This window comes from Astatotilapia calliptera, chromosome 3, assembly GCF_964374335.1.
Source record: "Astatotilapia calliptera chromosome 3, fAstCal68.1, whole genome shotgun sequence".
Classification (NCBI taxonomy): domain Eukaryota; kingdom Metazoa; phylum Chordata; class Actinopteri; order Cichliformes; family Cichlidae; genus Astatotilapia; species Astatotilapia calliptera.
In genome coordinates this window covers 35693159-35714312 of record NC_137424.1, presented here as the reverse complement: position 1 = coordinate 35714312, position 21154 = coordinate 35693159, and the positions used below count along the sequence as shown (strand labels likewise).

The window sequence follows — 21154 nt, the reverse complement described above, 5'->3', positions numbered from 1 at the left end:
AATGAACTGGGGAAAATCACACCAAGTAAATATAGAAGTTCGTGGAAAACTGTGAGGCAGGTTTCTATAGAAAGCCAAGCACTTTGCAATTCGGTAGAAATCTTAATAGCTGGAGGACAATTTTAAGTGGGTGGAACACGTCGAAGTGATGATTGCGTAACTTTCGCTCTTAGTCACAGTGACGTGTCAGTGTTTGAACAGAAGAGGGCGCCCTGTATCCACAGTTTACCCAGACAAACACAGAAGGCACAATGTGAAGCAAAGAGAATCAGTGCCCTTACTTATATTAGACTATGCTTAAGGCCACTAATAAAAACTTCTATCATCATTGATGATCTCAAACAACAATATAAAACGTTTCATTGAGGATGAAAGGGGGCAGCTTATCTAAGCATAATAGCAGTATAGAGTCTATTGTATTCATACAGAGCCAAATTAATTCCAAATTAAAACTAATTACTCAGCTCCTCCCGAGGAAGTGGAAGTTGCAGCATGCAATGGAGAAATCAAATAAATCTGGAGGATGACAGACAGTGGGGTGTATCCTTTTACCAGCTAGAGAAAGTGTTCAGTAGAACATCAAAAAGCATTAAGGCAGTACAGAAAACTGCATAGACAGGCCATTGCCACTCCCAGGGCATTAAAGACGGGTGCACTTTGACGTAGGTGATGTGACTCAGTCTTTGTAGCAAAAGTGAGAGGATGTCACTCCCAGTTTGTAGCATACTCCTTCTGCAGGGTTGTGTCCAAAGAAAGGGTTGTGGGGTGGGGCGGCCCCCAGAGTAGACTGCTGTTAGCACCACTGCATGAGAGCACGGATAGCATCATGCACTCATTGTCTTTACTGAGGTCAAAGTTAGTTATGTGTTAGTTTATTGACAATATATTTTGTTGTATTATTTCAGATAACGCTAACCATCAGCATGTACCTAATTAAAATAATCTCCAGCTACACTAACATTTTATATATATACATATATATGTGAATTGTAAGTGTAGCTGAGCACAATGCTATTAATAAAGTAGGGTTATGACTTTTACACAGGTAAAACGTTTAAAAATGCCAATATTTTTTCATGATCAAATGCAAATCTTGATTTTGCACATCTCTGCTGAAGTGCACCATTTAAAAAAATAATAAATAGACACATCCCTGTTGTTCAGGGAGCTTGGCAACCTAGCCACAGGGTAGCATTATGATTTTTCTACATGCACAGTTGTAAATAGAGATAGATAAAAGTGAAATCAGGAGATGAAATCACAAAACTCCCAAAGAGGACTCCTGGTTGAGTTTTTTCCCACCTTGTCTGTCTCTGGGATCAGAACACTTTGTTAAAGACCTGGAGTGCACTCTGACGCACAGTTATACGTGACTTAATGACACTTTTTTATGCTGGTACGCGAATGTACCGAACAATACATTTCTGCTTAAAAATGCTTGAAAAGTAGGCTACACCTCTTTATCACACTCTCAAATCCGTAAAAGCAGAATCAGTGTTTCAGATAAGAGAGAACCTCTTTTATTTAAATGTCCCTGAGGTTACCCGCTCCACCTGCCAAAGTATCTTTGGGGAAGATATTAAACCCCGAGACGCTCTCTAAAGCGTTCACTGGAGTGTCAGTGTGTATGATTGTCAGATAGAAAAGCAGAAAAGCCCAGAAAAAAGTACTTTTCTGAATGTGTGTCAATGAGTCAGCGAGGCACGTTGTATAAAGTGCTTTGAGTGCTTGAGTAGAATAAAAAAAAAGCGCTATATAAGGCCCTGTCCATTTATCATTTATCATCCGACATCTTGGGTCTGCCACTATCTTTGCTATTTAAGTATATGGTGCTTTAATCAACACAACATTGTAACTCCACAAATTACCAGGCATGGGTAGCAATGGAAAAATTTAGAAACTTTAATCATCTTTAATCAGCTCAGACTGCATGCCAATGTACTTACATTACAGTGTCATTGTCTTAGTGCTTAATAGCAGTCCTATTACTTCTTTAAAATATGGATAGAGACAGTCTGGCATCACTGCCAAGAAAGTCTTTTTTGTAGTGGCATGCATCTTGACTTACCACTTTTTATGCAAAGCGGAGCATTTGCATAAGCAGCCCTGCATGCCAGGACTGCTTTTCCAGAGGCAGCAGAACTGGTTATCAAGAAAGAGTTTCACAATTTTAAAATTAGCACCGTAGAAGTCCAGAGTTTGAAACATTACATGACTTTAATTCTCTAATGTGGAACTTAAAGTTGCCATGACTCCATATAGTTTACTTCATCAGATAAGTTGATGTAATGGCGAGAAATAGAGTATTATTTTTACAACAACAACAAAAGACATCAAACACACTATTGCATATTTGAAGCATCTTTATTCGTTTTTATTATATACTTTGTGTTTTTACATAAAGAGACATATTTCTTTTACACATATAGTTTATATGGTTAATTTGTATCTGTATATATGTACACCTTAAATAAATCTTACATTAACACCAAGAAAATAAAACATTTACAGTGCAAGAATGTTCATTAGTGGTCAACTTTCATGGTCGCTTACCCTGGTAAACCACAATCACTTCCAAGCTCATGTGCTAAGTCGCTTCTATGTTTTTTTTCTCTTCTTTCTTTTTTGGTTTATTTTTTCTTGTTCTTCTCTCCATTCATGCTCTCAGTCAAAAAAGAAAAAGACATAAAATTTGGAAATTTGCTGACTTGATGGGAGGGGCTTTGGAGGAATGGAACAAATGAAATGACCAGAGTATGCACATGTACCACATGACCGACCAAACTCAGATTACCTGTAAACACGTTGAGGGTAGTTGAGACATTTTAGGAAATTTGCTTGTTTGCTTTGTTGCTTATAGTTAGACAAGAAGAAACAGCCACATGTAACTAAGTTTCCTTAATTTTAGGCTTTTTTTTACATATTTTTGTTGAGATTAAACAGATGAGAAAACATGTTACGAAACACTTGGAGAAACTGCAGCGTGATTCGCTGAAAGCTGCTGCAGCTCTTGAAACGCAGAAGCTAATTGCTTATAAACCAGCCCTGTAATGCCAGGTGTATAATATTTGATACGTGAGTTTTTATGAGTTTTTGAGACTTCTACATCATCAGTGTGAATTTTATTCCTCTGAAAAACTTACAAATTGCACAACTATGCCAGATGTAGCAAAACAAACATGCAAATTAAAACTCATATATGCAAACTGATATTTTAATTTATTATTTTTCTTCATTTTCAGAAGGTTCAATAAGCACTCCAGCTTCAAAAAGACAGAATTTTCTGGAATTTATTTAATGGTTCAGGCTAGTTTGACCTTTTTAAAAAGTCTAAACTCTGTTTCTATTCTTAAGCAATAAAAGTAATTAGGATGAAGTAATTTTCTTGTCTTGCCTTCTGTTTTTCTTATTCGGCCTGAGCTGAATTAGGTCAAGCTAGACAACGAGTTCTAGCAGTTTGAGATAACTTGCTCACACCCACAAACCTTTGATACCTAATTAGCAGAAAAAAATGATATGATGACATGATATCTCTATCCAAGGTTGTCCAAACACTCAAATACGCAGTGGAATTTGTAGAATAGAGTCACATTTCAATAACACAAATGGGTGAGGCCTATAGATAAATCTTTCAGCAATCACACTTATTAGCAAAGTGTTGGATTTTTAAATTTTTTTTACCTGCTCCGGCCGTCTTCTCATCTAACTCGCCGCAAGAAGCTAAATCTCCCACAATGTCAAACTATTCTTTTAAAGAAAAGGTGGTTGAAGAAACTTGAGGTGTGATCACATTAACCCGAGTGCGTGGGAGCTCTGAGGAATGGGTTTTAATGGTGAGTGTGCGCAGGATAATTTCAGAAAGTACATGAGTCATCGCAGAGGCCATAAACCGACTGTTTGAATGCGGCTGCTAGAAATGCTCAAAGAAATATAACATGTGAGAACGCGCCAAGCACAGCGGTTTATCGTGAGCACGGTCTGGACAGGCACTAGAGTTTTGTTTGCCCTGTGCATCTGTAACTTTAAATGGCAACATCGCTCACGTCTACATTTGTTTAATCAGAGGAGGCAATGTGGTATTTAAAGCCCTCGTTTTCTGAACTGAAGAGACACATTTTTAATCTGATGTTTAGCCTTAAAATGAATTCTTATGTTGTTTCTGTAATATTATGATAATAAAGGGCCGCCAGCTTTTTCCATCCACTATTGCAAAGAAATAAATACCTATTAAAAAAATCAAACACGTTTGTTATTTACAAAGTAAAACCAATGAGTTCCTAGTGTTTGTCTCTGAATGGGTGCATAAAAGTGAACGTCTATTCTAAGCTCCGCTGTACAGTCAGTGGGTAACCAGCCCGAACGCCTCGCATGCATTTTCCCGCACACATTCAGAGAATCTATTTACTACTATTTTACAGTTAACTCCTACTAAGCTGCTGTACAGAGGCTGTGTTGAGGTAAAGCAGGTGTTCCTGGCCAGCTCTAACAGGAAGGGGTTCGTTTTAGGAGAAATGGTCGCCCACTTTATGAAGTGGGGCTTTTTCTTTTTTTTTTTTTTTTTTTTTTGTATGTTTTTTATGTCTGGACAGGACAGCGAGGGAGGGCAGGGCACTGACGCATGATGGAGGGGTGTCTTTCAACACGACACACACTATATTGCTGTTGAGTCGATGATTTCCACATTCTATGCTTAAAGAGAGTTCGTGATTATGATTTATTTTCCCAGTATAAAACACAGATCGGGGTATATATTTATATATATATTTTTTTGCAGTTAGTTGCAAAACACGGGTAGTATGACCTCTATGAATCGTCATCGTGTCGTGACTTTAAATGCAGATTGCACACATGCACACAAAAGCACCTTTGATTAGAAAAGAAATTGCACAAGTTTGATAGATATCGTCGACCGTACAATGTTGACATTTTCTACATAGAGACTGAGCACTCGTTTGCATTAAGAAGTTATGAAGCATGTCTGGAAAGTATACATTTCGGTATACAACTTCTTAAATGTTGATTGGTATAATTCACCTCCAGGTGGCTTTTTTTTTTTGTTTCCTTTTTTTCCCTACATGCAGTTGACTCCTTGAAACTTCTACCCCAGGAGCTTAACTAGCCGGTGATTTGAGCCCAGTTCTACTGTGAACAAAGCACTACACACTGACTAATCTAAATCAATCATGACGCTTTAACACAGTAAAGTTATTTTCAAATGTATTATCTTGACATTGACTTTGTTTATGGATCTTTAATGAGCCTAAGTATTCATGCTTTTGTTTTTGCCCCCTTAACCAGTACAAGATATTGAAGGCTAGCATATGTCGCTAACTTTCATTTAGGCTTTTCTTTTGTTTGTTCTTGCCTTTGTCCATCGGTGCACGTGAAATGGAAATCTCTTTACAATCCTAATGTTTGCTCAATGGGTGAAGAAAAAAAGGAGCAGATTGTCATGCTACAGTTTATCTAATGCTACTAATGAATTAAAAAATAATAATTTAAAAGAAAAAAGGACTCATTCAGTGGTGAAAAATGACACCCTGACAGGGGGCGAGGAGAAGCTTCAACTCTGAGCACAGACAAGTTTGCAAGAAAGAAATAAGAAAATAGAAGTTCATCTGTCCTTCGCCGCGCTCCTTGCTGCTCAGGCGCGAAGCTCAAAAGAGAGTCGTCCCCATCGACCATTAAACAACATGTTTCGAAGAACACATTCATCCGCACGCTGCGCCGTTTCTCTCATTCATTAGTTCGTCCACATCACGATTCACTCACGACGTCTCAGTCAGTTCAACCAGTATGTGCTTTCAAATGTGATCACAAATTTGAGCTCAGCCGTATTTGTTGTTAAGAGTTTTAAACAGTGCATCTCACGTTTGTTTGTTTCTCCCCCCGAACTTCACAGGAGGTCATTCTTCTCAACCTACCTTCATTTCTCATCTAGTTAAACTAATGGCATGCATAATACTTCTATATTTGGCATAAACCCATAACCCACCCACCCAAACCCTCTACCCTACTCACCTGCCAGTGAAAATAACAACATATTTAAAATCCACTCTTGTTAAGCCTATGTTAAACCAGCCAAGCTGTAGTCTTGTCCCTTAATGGTTTAAGCGCTCCCCACCACCACCTGCTCACTGAAAATAAAGGGAGATCCCACAGTTTTCATTCATCTCTTGTACAGTTCTTCTTATTTGTCTTTTGTTCTCGGTGTAAAGGATCGCAAAGGGTCGGGTGAGACGGACAGCAGACAAATAGGATGGTTATGGTGGTGAGGGTGACGGAGGGATGTAGGTCCCTGAAAGGTCCTTAAATAGTCACCGGGCAGCTAATGACCTTGTTCTCTAGCATGACACTGACCACCAGGAAGACGAAGTACAACATGAACATGATGAAGCCGAGCAGCTTGCTCATGCGCCACTTGCAGGCGGCGATGGAGATGATGACGAAGAGGAGCATGAGGAAGAGGAGCACGATTGCACAGAAGAGGCCGTTGGAGCTGACTTGCACCGGTCTCAAGCCTTTGAATAGGGACCAGAGGAGCCAGGGGAGCGGCAGTCTGCAAGTACACAAGCACACGATATGTTACAGGCTGACCACGTGAGCTGCTGAGAGCCGATAACAGCATGAAGATACGCGTCTATGTCCTGGATAAACTGACCCTTTAAATGATATATGCCTGTTTATAATTTAGTCTTTTTTCCGTCAAAGCTGCTTAACAAATATGCACGTGGTTGCCACATCTAACGCGGTACATTTGCTTTACTATCTTGTTGCTATTAGAAGAAATGATACAGGTTTAGCCACGAAACCGAACCTAATCTTGTGTAAAGACTTTGGAAATCAAAATTGCGCTGCAAAAATGTCATTACAGCCTGAAAGCCATCTTACTCCGGCCCATAGAGCCAGTAATAGTTTACTTATGATGCTACAGTAATTCAAGGCTTTGAGAGGAGTCATCGTCAGAGCAAAAAGTACTGCTTTCTCTGTGCTTCTCCTAAACATCACATACGGATCCCTACCCAGATCATGCTTGGATAACATACCCAACAGTAATGTCAAAGATGTTGGAGCCTACAGAGCTGGATACAGCCATATCACCCAGCCCCTTGCGTGCCACAATAACACTGGTGATGAGGTCAGGGATAGAGGTTCCAGCTGCTAATATAGTCAGTCCCATAATCTCCTCTGTAATCCCAATGGTCTCTCCAACCTGCAAAAAAGAAAAAAAAAAAAAGAAAGCTAAGCTTTAGGGTAAATAAAAACTAATCTTTGTTCTGGCCATTTTTAATTTCCTTGTGCTTAGAAGCTGAAGGAGGTGATAAAAGTATCTCTGACAATCTTTGTTTTAAACAAGACAGCTGTAATTATGCGTGAGTGGATGGGAATGGAGGGTTATTATAAATGTCAAGAACGAGAAATGAAGGAAAATATATTTTGTAAGGATTATTCTTATATCATTAGGCTTTTGGGCTGCTGTTATGATCACATAACATCAGTTCTTTTTACAGAGTCTTGTGTACCTGATGGGCCCACCACACCATTAGGTAGGAGAATCCTGCAATCCAGCAGATGGCACCCAGGAATGTAATGGGGAAGAACTTCTTTGATGACTGGAAAATAAAAAAAGAAGGATTGAGCAGCACACGTACACACAGACACACGCACACGGCATTCTTGTTCAGGAGAATTTAGTCGCATACCGTTTTCCTGACGTCAGGCAGCGTTAGCCACAGGGGAAGGACAATAGGCATGATCAGGAGGTAGGTGAAGCGCTTGCGGCAAGATTCAGGCCAGGACAGGCTCAGAGGCTGGTCCTCTTCTTCTTCATCCTCAGCCTGAGAGCAGAAAAAAGGGAAGGAGATACTGGTCAAAATGTATCATTTTGAAAACAATATCAGGTGAACAAGAGGGAATAACTAAAAAATAAAAACATTGGAAGTGTCCCTTTTAGCTTCATATACTCACTACCCACAGAGGCAGGGATCAGTTTGACAACACCGCTGTTATGAAGGAATTCAGAAGTCAGCAGAGATTAATCGCAGGAACTGGATGTGTGCTACCATGACTTTAAAGGGGAGCCATTCTGCTCATTTCCATGTCTCTCTTTTCATTTTGGGAATTTACCAGGGTAGTTTTGCATGACTCGTAGCTGAAAATAATATGTCTTATACTGGACCATGTTGCAACCACATCGGATCATCCTCTGTCTGAAACGAGCAGTGTGATCTCCCGGAAAGCCCACTTTCTTTTTCTTCTGATTGGCTGCCCCTCATAAACCGGCTTCGTTTGATACAGAGCAACACTCAGAGATTTGATTCAAAATATAAAGTAGAAAACAGTCTGAAGAGTGGGCACTTGGCCTCATTATTTGAAACTTTGGCCATTGCAAGAGTATGACATAAATTTAAAAAAACAAACACATAACAGGTCTACTTTAAGAGAGAGGTGGCTGTGATTTCTGAGACTCCACTGAACCTGAAGGGCTGAGTGTCAGCAGTCATCGGGGGCTCATCACTGCTGACTGGTGATGTTGGCTGCATCAGCAGATCCTTAGGGTGTGACTGGACGTGCTGCTGGAATGCCAAGTGAGACAAAAGTTGACGGCACCCTGCGATTCGCATGAAATCAGATTCCAGGAAAGATGACTAAATCATCATTTTATCTACCTTCTTACAGGCTGTCACTTAAACATCCAGGTAATAGTTAAATAGTACAACAACTAAGCTTTTTCTATTCAGAAAGATCCCAAGGTCCCTTAGCAACTAATTATAGAAGATGATAAGGAGCCAAGGGGACTTGCAGAGAACAAGTCCATGCACGCAGGCCAGACTAGAACATGTGAGTGATCTAAAATTCATCCCCTGCCCTTTTGAGAATAAATAGGTATAAAAACATGAAGTGAAGGGGTGCAGAAGATACACTGGGCAGAAAAACAAAGTAAAACAGATGCTGATAACAGATGTGATACGCTGGGTAGTAATTTTCTCAAGGAAATCATTTCAGGCCTTAACAAATTTAATCAGATCAGCTAAACAAGGCCACAGTGAAGCAGAAATCTTTAAAGATGGTTGCTGCACGAATCATGAATCATATGGCGCTTATCCTGCTGTGACAGCGACTGCTGTTGAGTATTGCCTGGTAACCTTGGTAATCAGAGCTGCCAAACAAAAGGGCTTGCATCACTTATGTTCAGCATTCTGATTTCTCCTCCTCTCCATATCCAGATGGCTGCATTGTTGTCTTTTAAAAGCTCTAAAAAGCAAAACAAAAACACCCGAAGCTTTGCAAAGATCAATTCTGGACCAAATCCACTGCTTTTAAAAGATGCAAAGATTGTTATTTTGGCTCACTGCAGAATCCAAAAACGCAGCAAAAGCTTCTTCTTATGTTCAATCACAATATTGACAGTCCACTCCACACGGTTTTGCTCTGCAGCTCTTTCATGGGCATGTTGACTGCATGCAGACTACTGTTTCTGGATGACACTGCTCACCATGAATCCAGCATTTGACTATTTATGATTTGCTTTAGTTACTTTCTATGCTAAAGTACCCCATTGAGCTGGTGCTCCCTGGTCTAACTTGGTTCCTAAATGCCAGCCCCTTGGGGGCCTTTCCTGCCCTGTGGTGGCTCAGTTGGTAACACTGCCAACTCTGTGCTTAAAGGCACTGACTTTTATCAGACACCACAGAGCTGCGAGGGGAGGCGTGACATTTGCTTTTTTTTTTTTTCCTTTCTTCCTGGAGGGAAGCATTTGCTCTGGTACCCGGTGTGAGGCAACAAAGCTACAATAGTTGAAATGGTCAAAAAAAGTGCAGAACAGCTGCAGCAAGGCTGGAAATGCAAATGGTGCGTTTGCATTAGTTTAACCAGAAGAAGGAAAACACTGCTGATCTGACAGGTTCGCCTCCATGGGCATCTCCAGTTAATAAATAATGCAAGTACAATAATGGAAAAAAACACAGAGGAATTTGGTCTTCAAGTAAAATAATATCTCAGCCACAGAGTCGACAGATTATTGTTATTTTCATCAGCAGTGAATTCTGGGATCACACCTCTCTAGGCTTTTTATGTGCATGCACAGAAAGCCAGAGCAGGGATTGTTGCCAACAGATACGACATCCGTCAAATCACACACAGTATTAAAAAAAAAGAGTAGCTGGGGTGAAGACGGGTTGCAAAGCAGCTTGCAACTGCAACTGCAGGCAGGCTAAAGCAGCCTAAACTGCACGCCATATAGGTTATTGGGGTGTTTACGTGGATATCAGCTTCGCCGTGGGTGTGGGTCGATGTTGAAATCAGCTGATCTGAGGTGAAACGTCTAAATTTGTTGTTTTGGTTTAGGTTTTTGGGTTCAGAGTGTTCCATTGTGAGTGTTGCATTATTTTCTTGATTCAACTTTGAGTATCCAGGAATTGACAAAATGCAGCCATCTGTTTAAAACTAAGATGCTATGTGTAATTCACAAAGAAAGCCTCAAACACACACTGTGATTTGAAACTTCACACATTTCCATTCACTATTTGCCTGTCTGACAGCAGTGTCTCATTCTTCACATGAAACATTCATCTTCATAGATGCCCTAACAGCTGCAATGGCATGAATATTTTTTTTGTCCCCCACACGCACACACACAGGCTCCATCTGGATATAAAATTCTCATCCTATTTAGGAAAAGAAAAAGCAAGCAAATCTTCAAACTGAATGGTACTTCCACCCAGGAACTCCTGAACACTGTTTTTTTTTTTCCACATCGCTTTAGTTGTGATAGAAGACGTAGGATGAGTCATGAGATCCCGTGGTTATGATTTTCTTTAGTTTTCCCGAATGTTATTTAAATAATTGATTACAGGAGCTTTATAAATATTCAAAATGTATGCTACTGAAAGCAGAAAAATCTAGAACATGTTGTTGCAGATAGACAATTGAGTGAGACATAGCTTTAATGTCACCATCAAAATTAGAACCAGATGCAGATTTTAAAATGAAAAATCTGCTGCTCAGAGAAAAATTACAGCACATGACTACTTTTCTTGGCTTGCTTCTCAAGGGTTTAGACAGTAAGTCGTGCAAAACTCTGCTGCAAATTTTAATTTGACCTTAACTATCTCCTTATTCCCCAGTCTTGGTTGCCAAGACATCCAGGAGGAATTGAACAATTAGCGTGATGGGGCCTCTGGCGGCAATATGAAGGTGTGAGCTGTTTCCAGCTACTTCCTGGCTGACACAGGCAGGTGCACTGTGCAGGATCTAAAAATAACAGCATGTAGGAATCAAGAATGCCAATAAGCATCCAGGTCTTTCAAAGTTTGTGAATCATCACCTGAAAAAAAAGGTGTTTTTAAACTCCATCTACCTGCTGTTCTGCTTCCTGCCAAACATTAATCACAAGAATATCATTTTTTTAGCATCATATCAGGTTATGATGTTATGATGTCTGTGTTTAGGAGAGGAAAATGTCAGGATCTTGAGACCATGCACTGATTTCTATAACAGAATCATGCCTGTTTTTAATGAAGTGTTTCCTGAGGATCCAAACCCATGAGATGCTCTGTAAGATGCTCTTTTTATACCCAATCGTGCTACCGAGCCGTTGCCATTTAAACTAAATAGTTTCATGTATTAGTTTTGTTTTAATTTAGTATTAGTATTTAAACTAATCAATTTAAAAATGTTTCTTCCGCTGTGGTAACGCTCACTTTTCCAGTTTTTTGCTCCATCAAATTCAAAATGAGATAATATTTTTCATTAAACTGTAAAATGTGTTAAACATTTGATATGTTTTATATGTCCTATTGTGAATAAAATGTTGATCTCTGAGATTGGTAAATTATTACGTTATGTTTTATTTACATTTTCCAGTATTAGCTTTGTACAGTATTATTTGTGCTTTTAATCAAGTAGGACTTCATAGTATTGTGGACACCACTGTATGCAAAGCTGCTTCACATATTACACTTTATACAATATATCAGATATATACATATATTTATATAATGAACTTTATGTACATTTCATACTAAATAACTAAATAACCTAAATTAAACTATACACTCTCTCAAATACAAAACTACCGCTGATGCACCAACGCTTCTGTTGTATTTTTAATAATGTAAGTCCAGAATTTAAAAAGGAAAAAAAAAAAACATGTTACTTCTTAGATTTTAAACTTTTCACGTGCCAGTGTTTTTTGTTTCATATTTATCTACCTTGTCTTTAAATTTTACACACAGCACGATGTTAGTAAAACTGTAATTTCGTCATGCTTATACATGCAATTTTCTTCAATATGAAAGACTTTTACAAATCTCTATGATATGAGATAAACTGGATAAAGGACTGGAAGCTTGAGGCAAGAAAAAATGCTTCTGAAAGAAAGCAGTCTGAGCCTGCATAATTGTTAACAGAATAAAAACTCTCTCCATATCATGCATTAATTGTAAAGGATAATAAAGGATAACTGGAGCTAATTTGTTCATGTGACGTTTGTGAGAATATCAACAAAATCGTTCCCATTTTTTCCCCTTTTTCCCCCCCCCAATTGCATATATATTTATGAAGAATGATTAGCCAAACCACTGATTATTACAACCAAAGCACTTTGGCTAATGCATGTCCTCCAGTTGGAGGAAACATTACAGTAATTAAAGACCACAAGCAACATCAGTTGAATGTCTCCTTGTAGTAAGTCGTCTGCCCAAAGAGACTTACAAGCTGTGTGATTTCCATCAAGCTTAGAGTTAAATATATTAGCACACAGTTCCTGTTATGTTTTCCTTTTCCTTTTTTCCACTATTGTTCACCCAGCTGAAACTGGCTGAACATTAGTTGGAACATTAGCAGGCTTTTGGGATTACTCTTGTTGATAGCAATTTAAAAGTTGAAAATCCAGCAGGATGACCGACACCCTCGCCTCCTCTGTCTGTTCTCCTCTCAGTGTACATATTTTGATTGGCTGCCCGGTTGCCCCAGGACCGTCTGCTGGCTTGGCGGGTTGCTGCATCCCGCCGTCGTCGTTAATGCCAGCAATTCTGGTTCAGGTGCCGTTATGAGACTCGCTGAGCCTGGCCACACGTCAAAGACCGAGTGTGTGTTTGTGTTGACGTACGTGTGCGAGTGTGTTTGTTTCGAGCATCCAGTGGCGGGGAGCAGCAGGTGAGTGAGGAGTGTGATTACAGAACTCAGAGGGAGGAGGCGGGTCTTTGGCAGGTCTGGCTGAAGATGGAGGAACTCGCCCGAGTGCATGCTGGGAAATTATCAGCAGTAGTGACCTGTGCCATAGTTGGTGCAACCTTTGCATCAATCACACTCAAGGTGGAACACAGACACAGATGAGAGGCATAAAATATTCATAAATGCCTCTCTTACTTTGATGTTTGTCTCACAGTTTCGTTGCCTTCTCACCCAGTTAGGTGGACAGGCGACGAACTGGTATAAATAGATTTTCCACATACTGCGATTTGTGAGTGCCCTTTCATTTCTTACCGTCTCCCCCTCTTGCCCTGCTGTTCCATTCATAGGTGGGGTCACCTCCACTTCCACACTGGAGCTGTTAGGAAGGTTCTTATCTGCAGGAAAAATAATGAATTAATATAATAATAATAATGAATTTGTTTTTGACAACTCTGAAAGACAAAGTGTTCGTTTTTATGGTCTGAAGAAAAGTGGACAAATCATTTCTGCATAGCAATTCTATCCAGGTAAAATGATTCAGCTCCTTTTTTAATTATTAGGGAATCCTCACATTGTGGTAAATAAAGTAAGTAAAGTTGTTTATATAGCCCTTTTTCTTAGACATAAAAGTCACAAAGTGCTGTAAAACAACTACAACACATTTATAATATCATAGAGAACCCTGTTAAAATAGAACAAAAATAAATGAAACGCATAAAGAACAACAGAAAATGTCAGCAGAAGGCCTGATTAAACAGAAAACTGTTGTTTAGTTAAGTAAATTATGAGGTGTGATCAAAATGTTCTACGACTGCACCTGTAAAAATAACAAAAACCTGTTTTTCCAGATTTGACTGAAACTCCCTCAAAGACACACCTAATGTTCCTGCTCTGTTTAGATTGCTCTCTAGAAGCACCATTCCCAACATGCACGTATGCTTCTGTATCACCTGAACTTCATGACCTGATCTGCCACCACTTGACATGAACATTGCAACATTTTCAATGGAAGAGTTATCGGGTCTCTCAGTCTTAGCTACAGACTCTGTCTTCATAGCCACAGTTTCTCATATTGAAATTTAGAACGCTGTAACACTACAGTTGATATTTGCTCTTCATGCAAGCAGTGAAGTTGCAAATGCTCATGTGCAAGTGGTGTGAATGCATCCTCCAGGGAAGTTTCCATGTACTAGTGCAGAGCTGCACAAGAAGCTGTCCATGAAGGGGGCAGCAGTCGTTTCTGCTTTTTATGCCCAAAAAGTTGTTGAACTTTTAATAACACCTTTTTATTCCAGGTCGTCTTTTTGCCAAATAACTAACCTTTATTTCAATCAAGTAACCGACTTAGCATTTCAGTACCAACATCTGTTTCAACCCTTATTTGCTTCTTTCAGATTTCTGTTTTGTAGTCAGAAGAAAAACACATTTATGGAACTGCTGGAAAGTTAGACCTAAATGTCATATATTTATTTAAAAAAAATGTTGTAACAACAGAAATAATGGCAAAAAGTACATCAAGGCACCCCCATGTGTGTGAACATACATGTGCATGTCTGAGGCTAACACTATCTCACCTTATCAAATGCTAGTGGCTGCTTTAAATCCATTTCAATTGAGGCCCGACTTACTTAACTTACCCTTATTAAAATACAAAGAGCCGAAAGCCATGTAATCAGATGATTAAACTATAATTGCTGTGGAAATTGCTTTAATCCAAGTATGGTTGTGATACAATTAGCAGATTCTCAGACAGATAATGTGCCTCGATACCACTTTGGTCCACCACATGACCTCCCTCCCTACCTTGCTCGCTCAGATGTGACAATATTACAACTAAAAATGTGATACCTGGACTGAGTCACAGTAAATATTCTTTTGCAACAACCTAAAAAGTGAAGTTAGCTGTGGTGACCGACCACCAGTCGAGCACTTTGATCAAGAGGGTAATATGTTAATGTGGTGCGGTTAGCATAATTTTGCCTTGTTGATCATCAGCTATGTCTCGCTTTGATTCTCCTGCTTTGCCTCCATTGTGGCCATGAAAGTGTTTCCTCTGGCCCCCTGTTTGTTCCTTGGTCCAGCGCTCTTTGAAGTGAAAAACACATAAATTATTCTTGGCAGTGACTGTGATTGATTAAATACTGCTTGAAGACAACGCTTGCAATCAATTTGGCTGCTCTTGATCATGTCGTGTTTGTTTAACAACAGATGATCGTTTCAGTAGGGAATCTAATAACTACCGCACATGAGCTCGGTTATTCTAGCGATACCCGCTTCTCCTTGAAGGTCGTGAGAGGCCAAAGCTGATCAGCGATCAGTGGACAGTGCAGACCTATTCATCGCTATGTTTTTCCATCAAGGCATGCCTTTACTGCACTGACAGCATGTTTGGGATCAAAGTCATTCTGAATAATTGTTCCACATGGAATTTCATGGTGGATTAATATTCTTTTTTGTTCAAAATTCTATAAATTTTGACAAGATCCCCAACACCACTGACTGAAATGGAACTCCAAACCATGACAGAGCCTCCACCGTGTTTTACAGCCAGCCGTTACACTCCCTGTCGTAGCTTTCTCTTGAAATCCTGACCAGTTGCCACAGATGTTGAGTCCAGTTCTTGAGTAGTTTTGCTTATCTCAGCCTTTTCTCATCATTTCCCTTCCTTAAGTATGGCTTTTTGACAGCCACCCTTCCACTTACGCCATTTCTGATAAGGCTTCAGTGAACAGTAGACAGGTCAACTGATTTTTCCCATTTCTTTAAGACATAACTTTCAAATACTGTTGATCTGCGGCTGATGGTATTTGTAGGCCTTTCACTTCGTTTGTCCTCCATCTGCCCAGGTTTCGCAAATTCTTTTAAAGGACACGCTTTCCACCATGTTCAGATATATCAAGTTTAAGCTAACAGCTCTTTGCAATTCACCTTGATGGTGCAAAAATAAAATTTTATTGCTGTAACACTGTTATCTTTGGCACTTTAGTAGATTCTGTTAGAGAAAAAGGGAATAAATCATGTGTTTTTGTGACAGGTTGTTAGTAACAAAGTATCTAAAGATGTAAAATTGTTTCTTTGTCTTATGTGTAGACACAATACTAGTTCATCGCTTGAGTTAAGATCCTGATTCATGGGATCCTTTGGAAATGGTCTTCCAAGGTCTTCCTTGGAAAGGAAAGGTCTTCCAAAGAAAAGAGACATTTTGGGAAATATCAGACCGACACCACTCAGCCAGTGTAGCTGTGTATGTGTAACATAAAGACTGACATTTTTTTATTGTACGGACAATTTTGAGCCAGAAAATAAACAAAGGTATTTCCTATGATTTCATACTACTGCAATAAGATCTAAAGGATATTAAAGTTTTATTTACCTGAACGACTCGCTACTCCATTGGCCTTTTCACTATCCTCCACTTGGCATTTCTTTTTAGCAATCTTGTGCAGAATAGACGCCTTCTCTCGAAATTTACCTGCAAAGAGGAAACGAAAAGAGAAAACACAACACTGGTCAAATTCGGACCAAAGCGCCGCGTACCGTACCATCCACAAAGCCTTTCGGCCTCGTCCCAGTCAGCGCTCCTTCGTTGTCACCTTCGACCCCAGATGGGTCGCGTTTCAAAAGCACAGAACAAACAGGGTGGCGGCTTTACACAAAACTGCAGTTGCAAGAACACATAGTCAATATGACATAGCATATCATATACTGATGATCCTGCAATGTCCTGGTCCTTGGCGGAGGCGAAGCAGAGAGAATCTCTTGTGAAAAGATCTGCCTTCTGGAGCTCAGATTAAGTCCTGGTTTTGTTCGGTTCTCATTTCAGATCAAAAAGTCACAAGAGATGCCAGAGGCTAGCAGGGAACTTAAAAGCAAACAAAAGTTCGGGACGGCATGTCACAAATCACAAATTTAAAGATTCAAGAGGCTGTGTTCAAATTTTTAATCCAGGAAGCAACTAATTTGATCATTATCACAGCTAATCTCTTACTCCAAGACAAAAAAATTATCATAACTATAAATGTAGAGAATTTGAACAGATGTTTCTAAAACTGCTGGTACGTATTAGTTTGTAGATAACATTAATTGATTCTGTGAAACCATTTTGTAATGGTGTGATGCAGTGGACTGGATTGAAGCCTTGACCTTGTGGCTCATATAATTTGTGTGCATTCTTGATATTGTAAATAATGGCTCATCCAAGGCAATTTTAATCACTAGCAATAACTGAGGAGCAATAGAGTTTTGATAAAATCCCTACAGCCTGAAATCCCCCCAAAAGACCACAAATATAGCCTAGAAACAAGGAGAAATACGATTCCAGCACCAAGTTGTGCAGCTTCCAGGTCAGAGTTCAGCAGTAGTGGTTGCTCTCAGTATTTATTTATTTATTTTTTTTACACCAGCCTGTAATATAAGAGACTTTATCCTATGCAGCACGTACTTTCTGTGCGCATCATTAATCGTTGTGCTGTCGTGCATCCGTGCTTAATTTAACTGTGCGTGTCAATCCTTCCCTTTTCTCCTGCCTCATCCAAATCACCCGGCTGCAATCAATGCAAAAGATTTTTTTTGTTTCATTTTACAAATGCATGGCTGATTCGTCAGTGCTTGACACAGTGATGCGTCAATACGAATACTCCGCCCAGCCATGTGAACGCTGTCTGTGACCTTCTGGCAAAATCATTAACCACCCTAAGTCACCGTCGGCCGCCTTCGTGCCTCCTCTGTCTCACTCTACATTTCTCTATCACCTCGGATTTTCTCACTCATTCGTCTTTGGCAAACACCATCTTTCTCTCACTTTGTCTTTTTGTTGTTTGGCAACGCTCAGCCCCTCCCTGCCCTTCCTCCACACACATGCGCACAAATACACACACATACACTCCCGACTTTCACAAGACAGAATCACACATTCCTCTGTCTTGACGACACTCACCTTAGGCGGTCATTGTCAGTTAGTTGTCTTAGCGAGTGTGTGTTTGTGCGCGTTTATTCATGGATAAGTGGGTGTTTATTTATGGATGGGGGAGTCTGAGATCATCATCTTGTTACTTGGGCATAAAACTGACAGGGTTGTGCTTTCTGCTGTAGGTATGCAAAAGAAATGCTAAAAAAAACAAAACACTGGCGTCATGTTTCAGATCTAACTTTGAACATACTTTGATAAAGACCTGTGAAAGCAAAGAGCCGTTACTACAGAAGCTGCAAGAAGAAGGAAGTTTATCATTTTAGATACATAATCCACAGAATCTGAGATCACCTCAGCAAGTTAGCTTTAGCAGGAATCTAGCTATTTATTTCTCTCAGTTATCGCTGGTATTGTAACAAAGTATAAAGAAACTTGTTTAGGTGTTCTGATTCTTTATTTATTTAATTGTTTGTTTGTTTTAACGAATGTGCAAATTAAAGCAATTAAGTGGATCAGATAATTGGTTAATTATTCGAATGAGCAATCAGTTACCATATACCGTTGTGTCTTTTGTTGTCTGATGACATCACACCATTTCTTTTGCCTTTCCACTCCTTGAAGTATGTTGCATGTACTAGTAGAAGGCTTTCAATCCTCAGGCTGTGTAAGTGTGCATGTTAAGCTCAGTTAGTGATATGGCAAAGGTGGCAGGATTTATCTTGTGGGAAGATGTGTTTTAATTAGTGTCATGGTTATAATTTTTAGATATTGAAAAAGCACCTCCAGGCCTCAGTCACACAGGCGTAGAGACCAGTCAGTGACCCCACGGCAACCTCTGGTCACTTCAGAAAATGTGTATTCCCCAAGTTGCAGGAAAGCGGTTGTTGGAGGTTGGTGGCTGTCGCCACTCAAAAACAGGGAGCTGAAAACAAAAAAACCTTCTCATGATTGGCTTGGTCAGAATCAGACTGGCGCAGTCGCTCACAGTTTGTGTGGAAGACGTCGACTTGTCTGCAAAAACTTGACATTTACTCTCAAAGCTGAAAATAAACCGAAAATGAAAAACATTCACCTTCAAAGTAAAAGCTTTGCCTTAAAACGTCAACCACAAACAATTTCAAAAGGCGACTTTGCATCACATTTTTCAGTTTCACTACAGCTTAGCAAGTAGTTTGCAAGTATCTGCAGGCAGTTTGGCGTCTTCCATGGAAACTTCTTCTCACCCTGGAAACCTACTAGCAACCAAAGCAATCACAAAGACGTTTTTGGTGTAGCATAGCAAATCTCTTTGCAATCAGTTTCACACCCGCTGGTTGTGGAATACACACTTTTTTCTAGTGACTGGTGGTTTACAGAGTTTCAATTAAGATCTCTAGACCTGCTCCAATGTGGTTTTGTGAATCAATTTCACAGGAAATACATAATTTCCCCTTGCAACTAGTGGATGCCACAAGGTTGTTGAAAGGTCTCTAGGCCTGAGTGATTGAGGTCTAAGCTCAACTAGTTACAAAGGTGGCGAGGCGATGTTGAGGAGGAGGAATATGCAAGTGCTACAGCTCTGAAGCGGAAAGATTTTAGTTAGCTGTGATGAGGAAAATTAACAAGCTTGTTGTCACCATGAACTCACCATGAGGTAAAGTTAGTATACTCAGAGGTTAAACTGGACAACATAACCAGCTTACTAGAGATTACTATAAAGTTAAATCTGGTAAGATAAAATAAAACATGAATTTTCTCAGCAGCTAACATTGTAACGCAACACATTACCCTTTAATGACAGTGATATTCAAAACTAATAAATTGCTTTTAAAAGTAAAGCTACCAAATGCAGTTTATAACAATTTTTTTTGCCATTTCCACCTTATTTATTGTTATTTGGAAACAGAGCTTTTACTTAATATGGTTACATTTTTTGATTTTTTTTTAACGCAAATTTTAAAAATGTGTTTTTCTGTCACTTTGTTTTAGCATAAAAGCACAAATATCAAAAATAACACTCCACCCAAATTATAAATATGTGATTGCTATGTATGGGAAATGTATGTATTGCCATCTTAAAGGAATTAAAAAAAAAAAAAACACAGTTAATGTTTAGTTAAATTCTTTAACTTAAAAAATATTTAACAACAAAAAGACCAGTTTGTGAAGTGTGGGTTAAAAAACGTTGTCATTTCTGCCTGTTACACAACCACTGGGTGGATTAGTCACTCCAGTTTGCCAAATTCAGAAACGTTGCTTCTGGTGCAAGTGTAACCTCGAAGTAAGTGCTGGGGAATGGATGATGTGCTGTATTGCTCAGAGACGCAGATGGGTAACAGGGAAAAACAAGCAAAGACGAGAAAACATTAAAAAGACCTTGTGTGTTTTCTGAATGCAATATTGGCCGTGTAAGTGTGCGTTTGTAGTTAAACCAGCCTGCATTATGCATGTCTTAATTTACACAACGTCAAACAAAAGAAGGAAATTTAGAAATTTTCAGAAAATACCTAATAAATAAAATGTCATAATAACACTACACACAGTAACACACAATATGTATGTACATATTCGTAGGGGAAAAAATATAAAAATATGCCAAAAACCAAAAATGGGAACAAAAAGTACAATAAAAAAAAAAAAAAAAAAAATGGCATGGCTACTATGATTTGCACTTATGCCAGTGAAATCTCAGCGAGATTATCAACTTAAAGCAAAATTATGCAAACTGTGTATCACAGGCAAAAAAATAAATAAATAATAATGGGGCTGGATGTGTTGCTTCGTGATGAAGATGGGGGAGTATAAAAACAAGAGGGATGATAGAAGCTGTCTCAAAGAATCAAGTAATGAAAACTTTCAGGCTTACCTTCCTCAGTCATTGAGTGATAATATTTTAGTTTCCCATAAGTCCCAAGCTCTACAACATCACAGCAAAAGACAAGGGTAAGGCAACAAACACACAGAGAAAAGGAAAAGAGTGAACATGACAGAACAAGACAGATCTGCTGGTTCTACTCACATCACATTCTGTACAGAGTCACACAAGAAGCACAAGAAGTCACATACAGAGAGACAAAATCTCCCCAAGTC

The 21154-nt window shown here is 39.3% G+C and overlaps 1 protein-coding gene across 11 annotated transcripts in view; it reads right to left on the bottom strand.

Moving 5' to 3' along the window:
* Positions 1 to 2345: 2345 nt before the first annotated feature.
* LOC113018628 (sodium/potassium/calcium exchanger 2) overlaps positions 2346 to 21154 on the bottom strand; it is a 48996-nt gene continuing 30187 nt past the window's right edge. For 5 of the 11 annotated variants that reach the window (XM_080298336.1, XM_080298339.1, XM_080298338.1 and 2 more), the window contains 7 exons: positions 16550 to 16648; positions 15202 to 15261; positions 13489 to 13571; positions 7704 to 7838; positions 7524 to 7613; positions 7047 to 7213; positions 2346 to 6559 (listed from right to left, as the gene is read on the bottom strand). In XM_080298336.1, coding sequence (XP_080154462.1) covers positions 6310 to 6559; positions 7047 to 7213; positions 7524 to 7613; positions 7704 to 7838; positions 13489 to 13571; positions 15202 to 15261; positions 16550 to 16648 — 884 coding nt within the window. In that variant the 3' untranslated portion in view covers positions 2346 to 6309. Of the gene's footprint in view, positions 6560 to 7046; positions 7214 to 7523; positions 7614 to 7703; positions 7839 to 13488; positions 13572 to 15201; positions 15262 to 16549; positions 16649 to 20930; positions 20982 to 21154 lie in introns of all 11 variants that reach the window. The other 6 variants (XM_080298334.1, XM_080298333.1, XM_080298335.1 and 3 more) reach the window with 3 other exon arrangements.